The 16074-nt window shown below is 38.5% G+C and overlaps 1 protein-coding gene across 1 annotated transcript in view; it reads left to right on the top strand.

Moving 5' to 3' along the window:
- Nucleotides 1–646: 646 nt before the first annotated feature.
- Nucleotides 647–16074, top strand: part of LOC104460327 (DNA mismatch repair protein Msh3-like) — a gene marked incomplete at both ends in the record, with an annotated part of 34797 nt that continues 19369 nt past the window's right edge. Inside the window, 2 exons of the mRNA XM_010077546.1 lie at nt 647–756; nt 12012–12144. Coding sequence (XP_010075848.1) covers nt 647–756; nt 12012–12144 — 243 coding nt within the window. The remainder of the gene's footprint in view (nt 757–12011; nt 12145–16074) is intronic.

Raw genomic sequence — 16074 nt, 5'->3', positions numbered from 1 at the left:
TAAATCCAAAACATAGCCTCTTGTTAGCTGTTTTATAAAGAGAAGAGAAGAGAGGGGGGAAAAAAGAATTAACAGAGTTAACTTTAAGCAGTCTGTCTTTGCTTAACCCAGGACAAGCTGTTTGACATGTTGTTCCAAATGAAGATAGTTAGATTAGTTTGCACACCTCACCCAGAAGGTTTAAATTATTTTAAATGGGATCAAACTGAAGGAGGATTACATTTTCAGAGGCATAAAGGGAAGTTAATCTGTGCTGGCTTTTAGTGTGAGTTAGGAACTTTATTGCACTTTGACTAGTAAAGAACTTTCCTAAATTTGAGTTTTTGAGCAAGTGCAGTCAAGTGATATGACTGCAGTAGGGTTTATTTTTTCTTTTGTGCTACTGCACAGACTTTTATGCAGAGACATAATTGAACTTGTCATTTTCTAAAAAGGTTTTCTGGCTAAAGGAAAAACATACTTAAGTATCTTATGACTGCTGGAGGTACTTGGTGTAAGGCATTGTTGGTGAACAAAATCAGTAAGTGAACATGTAGTTGCCAAATCTTAAAGCCTGAACAGAATGTTTGGGTAGTGTGGTGAAGATACTTTCACTACATTATTGATTGTTCAGTTAAAAATAATTATAATGTTTTTATTGTTTTAGACTGACTTGAAAACAAAAGGAAGCCTCCTCTGGGTCTTGGATCATACTAAAACTTCCTTTGGACGTCGGAGATTGAAGAAATGGGTAACCCAGCCCCTCATGAAAGCCAGGTGAGATAGTTCTTTATGTTGGGCTAAATTTGTATTTTAAAATTATGATGTTGAGTATGCCCATTGTATTTATTTTTCCTGAAAACCTGAGATCCATAGTAGAGTTTACACAGGAAATGATAAGATAGAAGAAGTGATAAGATAGAAGTGGATGTTATATATAGGTTTGAAAGAGTTAAACTGCTCTGTTTGGTCACAGAATATCTAAGTATTTCAGAGTAGTAGGTCTGTAGTACCATTCTAATTCAGTATCCTTCTCCAGAAAATGGATGAGGGTTACTTGCTATTGGAGGATGTTTTATTCCTAGACTTGCCAATTAACGTTTGATGTCTTTCCTGCTTCACAAGTATTTGCATTCTTAATGTATGTACTTCATTATAAAGTAGCCGTGGATGTTTCTGTTATCCCTGTATACAATGTATTGCATATGAGAGTGGTTTTTTATTAGTTCTGAAATGTGATAATTGTTTGGTCGCTCTTGTATCTTGAGCTATGCTTTATTTATCAATGGTTTAGAGATACTTTATTTTGTAATACTATCGTGCTTGTTTTCACTTTTCTCTGTCTTGAAATAGACTCCATCTTTTCTGATTTCTCTTTGCAGGCTTTATTGCAGTATTGTACTTGAATGTGTAGTAAATAACAATGTTGAGGCCATGGAATGTTTGTTGTCTACATTATAAGTTTTTTGAGTCTACTCCTTTGAATGTGCGTTCCCTGAGCATTGTCAATGAATAGTATACTCAATTGTCACTTTGTTCACTTCAGCTATAGCATACAGAAAATCCTTTTGCTTTGGTTATCCCTCTGTTTTACTTTTGAAAATACATTAACCAGTTTTAATTTTTATTAATTTTTAACCATTTTAAATAGTGAAATATACCCATGTTTTAGCATCTTGCTGTTTTTGGTAATTTACATATGTTTCTATGGAAGCATTTTTTTTCCTTGACCAGTTTTTAATATGTTAAAGCACTATATTTCTGAAGCATCACTGCTTAGTTTTCTTGTTAGCCTTTTTGTAAGGATCTTTTCTCACTACTGTAAGAAAAGCACATAACTATTTTTTCCCCTCCCGATTTGTTAATTTATAATGTTAGAGACCTTTTTGATTTGTAGGAGCCATACTGATTAGACTGTTTCATGTGGCAGTTTCTGGCAGGGATTTAGTAAGTTGATTTCAGTATACCTTTTTTTTTTTTTTTTTTTTTTAATTCTTCTGATAATAGCTTTTCTGTATCATACCCACTTCAAAAAGGCTTTTGATGTAACCACCCTAGATGGTAATAGGCTTTATGGAAGTTGATTATGTGCCTGGTGTTCACCTTAAAAAGCATATAGGTAGAATTTCTGGGCCACTTTACAGGAATAAATTGAAATAAATTTGTTTATTTCTTTTACTGTCCTTGAGCCACCCTACGACCTTTTGGGAATTATTTGAGAAGTTGTCAGCGGAGGGAGCCAGAGCACAGGGTCTGGTCTGGTTTGGTGGCAGTACTGAGGCTGGGGACCTGAAACGGAGTGCCTCCAACCGTTTTGCTTCCAACCAATCACATTTGTGATGGAGCAGGTGAAATGCCATTCAAGAGTTAAACAGACAGGGTTCTTATCCAGACACAGAAGATAGAAAACTCCCTGCCTGGGGACTTCAGACCTTCTTTCTTAACCGGTAAATTTAATTTAATTTCTCCCTTGTCTCAGTGCAGAACCAGCTTCACAAGGTTGCAGTTTTGGATTCTCGTCTTTCTCCTCTGCTCTTTGGTACTTCTAGAAATTGATACTTCCATTTTTCAGCTGCCTTTGTCAGTATAGAAGGCGATGACAATATCCTCAGCTGAAGCTAAAAAAGCTATTTTGTTTCTGTATATTTCTTCCTTTCTGACTCTTAAGTTGTAATTTCATGTACTTAATGTATCAGATATTTGGCAGTATTGTTTCCAGTAATGCACACAAGTTCACTGTGAGAACATTCCGTAATTGTAATTCACCTGTGCCTGCTGGAGTGACATTTTCAGAGGAAGTAAGATTTCTGTACTGCATCTTTTTAGTGGGTAGGTGCATTTCCCTTGATATGTCAAAAAGTGAGAGTGTGTAATTACTGCTTTATGCCTTATAGTTGAGAATCACTTGAGATGATGACTAAATTTCCAGGTCAGAAACTGTACACTAGGTTGAATAAAGACAGAATGTGTACAAGCAGCTCATTTGGGCAAACTTGATGATATCCATTAGATCATCAGTGATGTAATACATTTAGAGACTTCCAAGAAAAGGTTTTAAGCATTAGGCCTGTGTGATTTTTTGGGGTTGGAGTGGGGGAAGGCTTAACCAGGGGAGGTATAATGTCCTCACTTATTCACCTAGCTATACAAAGATGATGAGATAAGAACGTATGAGTCATTGAGCACTGAGCTTTTTAGGATGAAGCAGGAAAGTCATTGTTTTTTGTAGGAGTTATGTCTTTGTGGATTACAGAAGTGTTATCTTGCCTTGCCTGTCTTGCGTTTGAAATTTAAGTTCCAGTGAGTGCTTTTCTCACTTAACTTCTGTAAGGGGAGTGGAAAGAAAAGGAAATAGAAAGCTGAGTTGGTTGGAACATTTTTGACTGAATGAAACATGCTTGTTCCCTGTCACATAATGAAGTTTTAGCAGGAGAAGGAGTAAAGTGGTGCGTTATCATATTTAACAGCAAAAGGGCTAAGGACTGGTCTTAGGATACAGTGTTGTAAAGCAATGTGATCTTTGTGTTTTTGTATGCGTGCAACATTTAAAAATAATTTATTTCCTAATGCAAAATTAATCTCAGAAGTTTATGTGAAACAGCCATTGCTTTTTGATAGCTACAGGAAGAGGAGAAAGGTAAGCTTAACATAGGCCTGGTTAAGCAAGCTTGGATTTGGTTTGCATCTTTCTTGTTTTGTTGTTGTGTATTATAAATATGTTATCCTATGGCAGTGGTATAAAAGAAAGTGCAAGGCAGTTGTTACCCTGCACAGCGACAATCTGAAGCCTCATCTCTGCAAAATGTATCTTTCCTTGTCTGTCTTGTATTCTTGAATCTCTCTTATATCCATGGTTACGCCTTCCCACCTTCATCTTTGCATCTCCCTTTCCTGTTGCCCAAGTGTTATGACTGGCTCCAAGTGGTAGCAATGCTGCTTCCCCAGTCTGGATTCCAAACAGAGCAGGCAACTGTCCTTTTCCTCATTGCATTTTAGTCTGTGTCTTTGCCTTGCTCAGCTGTTGATTCTTGAACAATTTGTAGGAAATTTGTTTCCTTGAGATCAAACAAACACCTTTTTCGATCTTGTCAAGGTTGGCTGGAATTGAACAAAGGCTTTAAAACTGAAGAAGGCAGATGAGTAGCACAATTGTGTGGAGGTTTATTACTTCCATATTAGTTCAGGCTGTAAAGCTAATAAAGCTGTGACTAGGTGCTTAAAGTAGAACTAGAGAGAAATGATGGATGTATCATACTGAGAAATTTATAGTTGCTGTAGGGGAGTATGTATAGAATTCCATGCCTTCTATAGAAAGATTGCATAAGAGAGGGTTTTTTTTTGTTTCTCCCTGGTCTGTTCCTGAAGAGGTAGAATGTATTTTAAATATCAGTGGGTGGACATAAGTGTCATTCCTAGTATTGTAGCCAGGGAGAAGGTAGAGACTTTGCTATCTAAGTAGAAGATAACCTGGAAAATGCTGGTGTTTGCCTTTTTTTTTTTTTGCAAAAGTGCTTAGTTAATGAGTTATAGAAGTATCTAGTGCAGAATTTTAAAAGCTTAGGTGTGGGGGGTGGATAACTGGAAGTGATAAAATTTTTGCTGCGTGTGTGATGTCAGTATGTTAGTTTGTGCAGTGCTCTCTTTTTGGGGTAATACCTACTGTTTTTTGAGGGTGTTCATGGTTTGAAGTAGCTTAAATAGACTGAGTGACCACAAGTACCTAAATTGTATTTCTTCAATATTCTGTTGACTTTCCTAGTTTTTTAATATGGTACATGTGATGTGCAGAAGCTAATGTAATGAGGTTAATGATAAGATTATGCAGAGCAAAATGCCCTAAACATAGGGTTCAGAAGTCATGCAGCTTCCTGGACAGAAAGCTTGCTTAGGGCTTTGGAGTGAATAGGCTTTGTCCTTTTCAGCTTGTGTCGAAGTAGGAAAAAAACCCAACCCTCTTGCCCATGCACACAACTTCACATCTCAGTGTCAGTTCTGGTGTACTGCAAGCCGCAGAATATGCTTCATGTACTGGAGTAAATGTAGAGCAAAAATTAGAACCCTCTAACATCACACAGTGTGCCACGGGAAGGGAGCGGTGATCAAAGGTTTCATCAACGTTTTGCGCCTCTACTGTAACAGAGAACTTGTGAGATAAAATTGGGCAATTCTCAGCCCACCTGCAGGTCCAAAGTCCCTCTCCCTGCTTTCTGTTCTGACTCTGAGCCGGTGGCAAGGCATAGCTGGCACAAGGCTCAGTGTTCTCAGTGTTCCCAATGCACTGTCATGCCCAGCACCTTGCTGGTATCTCTGGTGGCGGGGTTGTGGAAAAAGGCTGGGGAAGGAGAAGTCTCTCCTAATAGCTCCAGGCCATTAGTAGAAGTCCAGAAGCATGAATTAATCTAGATCAAATACAAGGCAACGAAGCCTCTGTTGGGGTGCCACTTCAAACACTTGAAGCTCCCTTAGGATGTGCTTACCTTTTCAGCCCCAGATTCACCCCAACTTGTTGATGTATTTCAGCTTTACTGTGGTGTGGTTCATGTTCTTGTCTCCAAGACACACTGTTTGCCAGAAGTGAATATGGGACTTCAATGGTTGGAACTCTCTGTGTAGTTTCTTGTCTGTCTTTATTTGTAGTCAGTTTAAACTCATTGGATCTTTTCCTACTTAAAGCTGATGTTTAAATCTTAAGGAAAGAGAAAAAAATGTATGTATTTGTAGTTGCCAAAAATATTTTAACCTTTGCTTTGCAGGGTAGACAAACCAAGTTTTTAATTACTCCTCAAAAATAGGATTTCAATTTTTTCCTGTGATTTTAGTAGCCTTTGTTGCACCCCATTTCTTCTAGTTCTGGATGAGGTGATGCTTTTATTGAAGTTGAATCAAAGCTTTGTAGGATCATATTAATAATTTCTGTTAGTCTGAATAAACTTGGCCTGCAAGAGCAGAGAATGTCTGCAGCTTTAGCAAATTCAGAAGTGCACAACTCAGAACTGTAGACAGTTCCTTATCTACCATGAAAGAGGAGAAAGAGCGTAAATTGGTATTACTAATGCAACGTGACTTTTACTTGGAGGAGATGTACTGTAGAACTGGGAAGAAGGCCCCTTTATAGTGATGTTGGCAATGACATGTCTTTCCTAATACAAAAATAGCTTGTTCTAAATCCTCTCACTTTGAATGTATTGAGTGCTGTTTTATTTAGACTTTTCTACACAAAGTACAGTCCTAAAGGAACATATTTCAAGTTTTACTCTGTTCTTGTTCCCGTAATTGAGAGATCTGTGCAGTAAAACAAACTTTAAAGAAACCCATCTTAATTCAGAGTTAAACTAGTTGCCATTTGATGCCATCATCATCCCGAACTGGATTAGAATCTTCTTTTGCAGCAGTGATTTAGGAATAAAATCCATCCATCCTACACCGGAATTTTACAGGCTAAATTTTCCTCCCAAGAATAAAGATTTTATGGTATCAGTGCCAATATAAAATGTGCAAATGCAGGTTATAGCATATGCCTGAGATCTCAAGATCATTGTAGTAAAGAAAAAGATTGCAGCGTCATCACATGTATTCATTCATTTTTGTTAGCTGTGTTTTGGTACCATTGAATGCTGTGTTTAACTCCGTATAAATGTAGTAATCAGGCGTTCATTCGTGTTGGCTAAAGTAGCTAACAGTTCCCTTTTTTGGTGCAAATAGCTGAAATATATTGTGCGTGAATATAAACAAAAGTGTTTGATTACCATTTGCAGATTTTATACATTCTTTTAACAGATGTGAAGACAAAGTTTATTTGACTTGTATATGACTATGAAGTATTTGAGATCCATTCAGGAGTATTGTCTTCTCATGGCTGCATGTTTATTTACGAGAATGTTGGACCTCTCTGGAGGAGCATGAGGCATTTGAGAGTAAATTACTCTGTTTCTTCTGTGTATAGAAAAACAAGTGAACAGATCCAGAAGGATGTAAGATTTTTTTTTTTTTAGGTTTCATTTAAATTTCACCATAGTAATTAAGATATAATTACCCTTTTTTGTACCTTTTCTTTGTTGCTAATGCATAAAATTCCAGCGGTCACAGCACCATTTAACAATTCAAGATTTATGCCATAAAGTTAGCCAGATTCTAACATAGCCACTAAAGTAAAAAAGCCAGCAATAGACTGGGTTTTTTGTTTGCTTGTTCTTCAAAAAGACATATGCAGTTTATTGATTGCATAGTGGTAATTGTACTGTGGTTTTGGGTTTTGATGGCATTAATTGCTTGTGAGAGAGTGGTCTAAAGCAGAAAACACTCTGTACTATTTAACAGTGCCTTTGATTTGATCAACTCATATAAAGTCTTCTGAAGGAAGGTCAAGGAAGAATGTATGAGTGTGAAGTCAGACTAACCTTTGCTTTGCCCTGTGTTTGAAAGCAGCCAATATGAGAGGAGAGCATGAGAACAAGGCAACTGGATAATGTTACCGCCCTAGACCACTCTCCCAGCTTCCAGCAGTTCGCAGTTCAGGGACTTCCTCAGGCACAGCTGATACCCATGTGTGTCTTGCATTTTCCCAATGTTTAAGTAATACATTTTCTTTCTTTGAAATGCTGTAGTTAGGCAGGAGGCTGCTAGGCTTTGATCTAGATAATATAGTTCACAGAAAGCAATGTTTGTTGTTTCATATGCTTAATTTTATTTTTTCAGGTGTTGAGTTCTTGTGATTGGTAGTTTTACGTATTGCTGTGGTCTCTAGAGAGATTTAATGAAATGAATTTCAATTTTGTACAGTCAGTGTACTTGAGCTATGTCCTTACCATGATGAATGAACTCATACTTTGTGCATTTATAATAAGTTAAGAGATTTCTCATAAATTTGTATTTATTTATCATGGATAAAAACAAAACTTACTTGACAAAAAATTTTCTGCAGTTCTATACAGCGGTTACATTATCAATTTCTCTCTGCTTTAAATGTAATTATATACTATCATATCTAAAAGTGTTAGATTTGCTTCATTGCACGAGTGATCAGCGCACTAGCAACCAGTAATGCAATTTAGATTGTTAAGATGTTCAGATGTTAATTCAGTGCAGTGCATTCATAGCTGCAGCTTTCTGCTTTGTCAAAATAATTTTTAGTTCAGGATTCAAATATTTTCATATTTGCTAATTTTCTGTATTGTTCAGATATCTAGCAGCAGAATAATACAGGAAAGTATCTCATTATTTAATTTAAAGTAAGTTTTTAAATTACTAGAATAAAAAATTCTGCAGTGAGTTTTTTTTGTGTTTAAATACATTGCAAAGTGATTTTAGGATTCATGGTGCTTCTTCTTAGTTGGAGAGTATGGCAGAAGTAAGCATATTGCTTTTAGTCAAAAATGTTACATGTTTTGTTGATTTATGTTACATTATTTTACAGAAGATTGTTTGGAAAAGTGGAGACAGCTCAGATTGCTGGCACAGTTTATACAGATGGGAAAGAACAGGTTAATATAGCATCAAAATAGGGAATGGAGTAGTAGCCAGTGCATAAAACGTGAGACAGTTTCTTAGCATAAGCTATTGAGTTTCTTTGTATAATATTAGATTCAGATTTCCTAGTGGTGGAATTTTTTTCCAGATTCTGCAGAGATTAGAAACCCCAAACTGTGTATCAAATGTACTGAATAACTGTGTAGTGCAGAACAGATTTCTTCTGAGGTTGTTAAACGTAACAGCTGATCAGTATAATATGTCTGGGCTCTACAAAGTGTTTATTAGTTTAACTATTTAAAACTTAAAGCATACTTTGAAATCCATCATCTGGCTGTTTTTATCATTTCTCTTCTCTGTTCTTTCCTCCTCATACATGTGTAGTTTTATGGAATTCTTCACCGTACTTTCTGGCTTTTGAAATAGGAATCCCAGTATGTTTTGTTTACAGCTGGAAAAAATGGGTCATTTGATACTGGCTGCTGTTTTCCTGACCCTTTCTTATTTGCGGGATTAAAGCAGAAAAAACTGTATGGATGCTTAGTTTTAGATTACTGGAGCTACAGTAACATAGCCATATGTGAGGATGATTAAAGTGCAGATTAAGGTTTGAAAGGAGGAGTTTTTTGATTATTTGCATCTATTTTACATATTACTGTGTGTTTTCAATTGGCCCCATAGATATAATCGTGCTTTTTAAATTAAGTGACAGTGTTCTGGAACAGCATGCTGCTGCTTACATATGCTTTTTATAATAAAAATACAGATTATTTTCTTCCTTAAGGTACATGTGTTTCTAATTTAACAGTTCAGTACTCCTTCACAGAGAGTTTTCCAGGTCTCAAGTACAGTGGATTTAATAATTCTTTATGAAAATGTAATTGTGGCTGATGATACTGACCTTTCAGAATTTCAGTGTAACCATTTGCTAACTTCAAAGCTGTGTATTTGGGGTATTTTATTACTTTGTCACTGATATTAACGCTCATCAATTTCCTTTCTGTTATCCAGCTGTAGTTTAGACTGCCTTACTAATTGATGTACAAAGCTTAAATCTCTACTGTCTTGAATATGCTGTGTGGATGCTAACAGCTTCCTCTGGTTATTTGGTTGCATAACTTTTAGTAACCATGCCAGCGTACACCAGATACGTGATTGTGGCTCTTAAGTATCGGATTTAAAGCTCGGATGTGTTCTGTGCTGAAAACAGCCACTTTAGGTCTGAGCAGTTGCGCTGATGGTACCTGCTCTCTGCTGCTGTTGCTTGCCAGTTGCCTGGCTGCCCAGAGGAACAGGAGAAATGTTTAATTTTGTGTGTTTGGTGTTGTTGGAGGAATGGAATGGTGGTGGGGAAGAAGCAGGTATTCTTGTGACCTGCAACAGAGCTGCTAAGCAGAGCCTACAAAGTCTGACATTTCTGTTTTCCTTAGGGCTGGGAAAAGCAGACCTTTAGGGTAGTGGAATATTTTGGGTCTTGTGGTATGATTGCAGAGCCTGCTGTCCAGTTCAGAGATAACAGAGTGAGTTCCCAAGGAGTCTGGGGTCAAGACAGCAGAGAGTGTGTCCCCAGTTCATGCTGCAAATCCTGGCTTTGTACAGCAGGGCTGCTCTGGGAATTAATGTGTGTCATTTGTGACAGATGAGGGGATGGTTTTACTGTTTTGGTATAAAGCAGTATGTCACTGAAAAAATCCTGGCACTTAAATGCCCTTAGATTTATGCGTGTCCAAGTGCACAACCAGTCATGATGGTCTTCTTTTCACATGCCATGTAATAAAATTTCAAGGGCTCTTAGATTTAGCTGTCTTCAGGGCCAGAGGCCTTTGACTGCCAGTCTATTGTAATGTCTGCAGCTGGTGGAGCTCCCTAATTCCATTGATCTCCTCATCAGTAGCATTTGTTAGCAGCTACAGTGGCAAGTGTCATGGCAGTTCAGCAATAAAAGCCATGGGCAAGACAGGCAGTGTTCCTCAAAATCTTGCGTTTTGATTGCATCCATACTTTTTATCCCCCTGTGCTGGCTGAGCTCTAAGCATCTTGCCAGTCTGTTAAAACGGATGTTGTCTGGGCTGTATTTGCCTTGCACACACTTGGCTGGTATGAAGTGTCAGTATCAAAAGGCTGCTTTCTTCTGAACTTGCAAGGGTGGACGGACTCACACATAGCAGCATGTGGCTTTTTGAACTTTCTTGTCTCAGGAGGAGAATGTTGTGATAAGGCACAGTTGTCATTCTGGAGGAAAACACAAAGATTTTAAAGTAAGCACTGGGATGTCTTGAGGGTTTTTAAAGTTTCTTGGAATGTCATGTTTCAGATCTAGCCTTACTTGCTGGAAACTTTCTGAATGCTAGCTAAAGCTGTCCAGTGTGCTGGTACCCACAGGGCACGCCCAGCAGCACATTGGTGAGGGGCTCTAGGGAAACCTATGATCTGGAGCAGATGTTTTTGTTGTGAAACCTCAGCAAATCTTAGCGCAGCTTTCACTGAGTTGACTCTATTTGTAGTACACATAGTTACCTCAGAGATAAAGCCTGAACATGGAAAAGCTACATTCAGAGGAACTGTATTACTCAGCTTTGACACACATCTTTTCACTGCTGTCTTACGGTGAGCTTGCTATCTTTCACTCTGTTTCCTTTGTGCTGTCTGCGCTGACAGTGCTTTGGTTCACTAGCTCCCAAAGATATACTCCTAACCTGTATGTTTTGAATGCACTTGTGTACCCCTCATCTTAGTCTTTTCCTGGAAAAGCAGCATTGAGGCAATTTGGTTGCACAAAAAGGAGAGATGGAGTTTCCATTAGTTCTGCAACCTACATCCAGTTGATAGATACATTGGAAGTTGTAGTTGTGCCATTAGCAGCAGTGTAAATCGAGGTGAACCTTGAGAGTGTGTTGTCCATTTTAAAGCTCTTTTCTGTAGCTGTAAGAATATGATTGTAAGTGCAAATAACTGTAGAATTGTTCTTTTGCATAAAAGTGTTTACTCGTTGAATGACTTTGGTACTGAAATATGGAGATTAATGTTACAGGTTTTGAGGGGAAAAAAAAGCCAAAAACCCAATGTGGTTCTGATTCATGTAATTACCAATGGCTGGTCTGGATCACAAATAGAGGGGCAAAATTGTAACCAATATTTATACCCGCTTGGAATAAAATGTGCTATGTAGGGTTCAAATGTAGACTCCCCTTGCCCCTCCTCCAGCTACTTGACTGAAATTTAGGGTTGGATATTCAGGATTCAGTGCTGCTCATATTATGTACCACTAGAAGAACATCTAGAGACAGCCACTGAAGTGTGCATTTGGCTGTTTTGAGCATAGAAAGGGGATAATGAGCTTATATCCAGGATCTTTCTTTCATCTTGAATGAAAGCCCAAGATCCTCTGCATTTCTTAATTCTTCTACTTACCTTCTCATGAGAATATGGCCTTAGTCAAACTCTAGGAAAAAAAAAAAAACCACAACAAAACCAAAACAAACCAAAGGAAAAAGTTCAGCTGCTATATGCTTCCTCTCAGAGAAACATAAGTTTTATTTATTTATCTTATGATTATTCTTTTGCAGTGAAATAAATGCCCGTCTTGATGCTGTGTCTGAAATTCTACAGTCAGAATCCAGTGTGTTTGGTCAAATTCGAAATCTTCTTTGTAAGCTGCCAGATATAGAGAGAGGCCTCTGCAGTGTTTTTCACAAAAAGGTATACCCATAATTGCCCTAATATATTATTTTCTGAATGACGCCATTCTGTTTTAATGTATTTCCATAGTTTTTGTGTGTTTGTTTAAAAATATTTTCCTGTTAGCAGACTGTGCCTGACATAATAAAGGGATGCAAGTTTATAAAGATTATTTTTGCCTTATGGTAGAATCTTATTTTATTTGTTATCAGTGATAATGCTGATAGAAGAAATGTCTGAGTGGGGATCTAGAATATGTACATTGTATTGCTAACACTAACAGGAGAAACATCTGTGCACTTACAGCTTAGTGGCTGGATTCAGTGAGATGGGATGGTGCAATAGGTCCTTGTGCCATAAATATTTCCCTTTGAAACAAAGCGTTGCATTCTGTATGCTTGTCTAAAATCACACTTGCAAGCAAAACCACTTGGCTGTAGCTAGCTGTTTTCAAATGAATGTTAATTTGTTTATAAATTCTGTAATTTGGATCTCACTTGCACATTTTAATAAGAATTACTTGTAATGAGACACTGACAGTTGTTAGTTGAAGCAGATTAATGTGCTAATAGAACCTGTGCAGTACTTCATGTTCTTTTATTTCACTGTTATATTTAGAGGTTTTAACTATTTTAGATAAAGGAACAGGTGGAAAGAAGGAGAGTGAACTTTTAATTTTGTTGGGTGGTACAGCACAAAGGTTTCTTCTCTCTGAAAGTCTGAACTTCAGTTCTTGTATAATTTTTAAAGCCCCAATACATGGCAGTGTTAAGCACATGGAAAGACTTGCATATTTCAGTGAATGGATACAGAGATCCAGCTGTAATGAAGTTTATGAAAAGAGGGAGTACGTACCAACTTCCTCATCCTCTGAAATGTACCATATCCACATGATACAATTGTTCTTTCAAAACAGCTGTCCAGGAATTAGATAATCATAGAATCATAGAATCATTAAGGTTGGAAAAGACCTCAAGGATCATCAAGTCCAACCCAACACCACCTAACTCACTAAACCATGTCCCTAAGCACCACATCTACACGTTTCTTGAACACCTCCAGGGATGGTGATTCAACCACCTCCCTGGGTAGCCTGTTCCAATGCCTGATCACTCTTTCAGTGAAGAAATTTTTTTCTAGTATCTAGCCTAAACCTTCCCTGGTGTAACTTGAGGCCATTTCCTCTTGTCCTATCACTTGTTACTTTAGAGAAGAGGCCAGCACCCACCTCACTACGCCCTCCTTTCAGGTAGTTGTAGAGAGTGATAAGGTCTCCTCTCAGCCTCCTCTTCTCTAGACTAAACAACCCCAGCTCCCTCAGCCGCTCCTCGTAAGACCTGTGCGCCACACCCTTGTTGCCCTTCTCTGGACTCCCTCCAGCACCTCCATGTCCTTCTTGTGGTGAGGGGCCCAAAACTAAACACAGTATTCAAGGTGTGGCCTCACCAGTGCCGAGTACAGGGGCACAATCACTTCTCTAGTCCTGCTGGCCACACTATTTCCGATGCAGGCCAGGATGCCGTTGGCCTTCTTGGCCACCTGGTCACACTGCTGGCTCATGTTCAGCCAGCTGTCAACCAACACCCCTAGGTTTAACTCATTTCAGGTTGAGTGATATGTAATAAGGTTTGTATGGATACATCTGTATTTCACAGCATCCTCGCAGTCTTCCACTGCTCTGCTGTTCTTCCCTTTTTTTTTTTTTCCCCACTAGTCTGTTTCTTCAGGTGTCCTTTTTGTTGTAGGGCTGCTTACCCTTCTCAGCTTAAAGCCAGCATTTAGGTGAACCATTCAGAGGCCCTGGATTTTCATATGATTTTTGCAATGAGGTGACAATGCAGTTTGTCTTAACGACAGCCACTGTAGCATGAAGATGTGTGTTTAGTGAATCATATGTTGGAAAGAAGTTTCAGGAGAACAGAAGTACTCCAGTAGAATCATTACATTAAGAAGGGGGGAGGGGGGGGGGGGGGGGGGGGGGAGGAGCTCCAAGCACACACTTTTCCTTTGATGAATTAGCTTGCCGTGGTAAAAATCTAGTTTGTCATCCATTGCAGAACACTGTGAAGAGTGCCCAAAGCACTGAAAATCTTTAGGACTTTGAGGAGATGACAGTGTCCCTGAAAGACAGAATCTGTTTTGAATAAAGAATCAAAAGCAGACTCTGGGAAACAGATTCTGCAGTCTAGACAGACAGTGAGTATGGAGCCTGAAGAAAGATCCCTGCAAAGCAGATACATATTCAAGAACACAAAGTAACTGATTTTTGTGAATATTTTTTTTCAGAATATCCAGTAAATACTGCCGTTTCAGTTCCCACTGGTAGCCTTTCCAGTTCTGTTAATTCCAGATGTCCATCTCCCACTTGCTCAACATGAGGTTCCCTGCAATTTCATTCTCACTAAGGGTTCCGAAACTCTTAAGTAGAGCACACTGATGACTTAAATGAAGGAACATGCTGTAATGCAGGATTGTTAATTCAGTGTCAACTGTAGGAAAAATAGGTGAATGTGACAAGTATTTAATCCTTCAGGCCCTTTAGACTTCAGTGACATTAGTTTTTGAGGAGGTATGTTTCATGAAGTGAGACTTCTGAAGTGTACAGAGGTGGCTGGATTGTCTCAGGCATTCCAAACATCTTTCTTTTGGATTAGCCACTGCAGAACTTTTATTGTGCAATGCACTTTGCACCAGTAACCTCTGGAGGAGACAGGAAAAAAAAAATAAGGCAAAACAATGCCCCGTTTTGGAACTGACTTTGCAAGAAAAAGCATCCTTGTGGAAGCTCTTCTGGTAAATAACACCACTGTATATTTTCCTGGTGTGACTGTTAATTTTTTTTAATAAGTCTGCTAATGATTCTTGTGTGGTAGCACCCTGGTAATTGTTAATCTGATGGTCCACAAGTTCCCATTACCCCCAACCACCAAAAAAGCATTGCTAATCTATCCCAAGGTATGAGCAATCTAGAATTAGAACAGCATTCTTGTAGGGGAAGTTAGATACTACCTTGGAGGTCATATTACCAGCTCTGAGTTTGCCCCAGTTTGGAAAAGGGCTATGGGAATGGTTAAGGAGACAAGAGCAATGTTACTGTTGCTATGGCAAGTGGAATTAATACAAGGAGTGGTTGTTCTTCTCAGTTCCTGCAGCTCCAGCACCTGAGATATTATCCAGCAGAAATGCTGTCAACAGCGGAATTGCCTCATCCTTCTTTATGGCAAGAGGAGGATGGCTGGAGATTAACTCTTTGAAGACTTCTTGGTAGCATTCAGAAGCTGACTTCAAAAGGAAACTGAGAGGGAAATATCAAGAGTTTTGTCTAAACAGTGTCTAGAGATGATGCAGAATTAGATGATGCAGAATTAGATCTTTCTGGAAGATGGATTGGCTCAATGTTCCTATTTTCCATGAGCAGTTTAGCCATGCCCTCTATCCCCTGGAGAGAGCCACCAAATAGAAGAACAAAATTTAGGCCACATGCAGTTCCTTTTGTGATCTGCATCTCAGGAGAGTGGAAAATATTAATGGCAGGGCCCTACTTCTTTTGTCTCAGTTAAAGTGCCTTAGAATGCACAGAATGTCAAGAGACCTATGCTTGAGTAGGTCTAAAAACCAGTACAGATTAAACATACCATCAGTACTTTTAGAAATGTGTCCTACAGGGCCATCCTGATGTTGCTTGCTGGTTTCATGCCTGGTTTTATGCAGTGTGTTTCAGAAGATAAATATTTATACAGGCTTGATCCATAAAAGTTTTATCTTATTTGTAACCTTTGCTCAATAAACATTATTTTTTCACTAAAGCTCAGTCACCAGGAATCATCATAACAAATGGTCATTGACTTTGCAGAACAGGTTGAAGTGAAGCTGTTTCACTGAACTCCTACACAGGAAGTGAGGTCAATAATCAAACCTTCTTAGGGCAGCAAATGTCATTTCAGTTTGTTG

The sequence above is a fragment of the Pterocles gutturalis genome, unplaced genomic scaffold (assembly GCF_000699245.1).
Source record: "Pterocles gutturalis isolate BGI_N339 unplaced genomic scaffold, ASM69924v1 scaffold50753, whole genome shotgun sequence".
Taxonomy (NCBI): Eukaryota; Metazoa; Chordata; class Aves; order Pterocliformes; family Pteroclidae; genus Pterocles; species Pterocles gutturalis.
The sequence above is the reverse complement of the archived record's forward strand: the minus strand, read 5'-3'. Positions and strand labels throughout refer to the sequence as shown.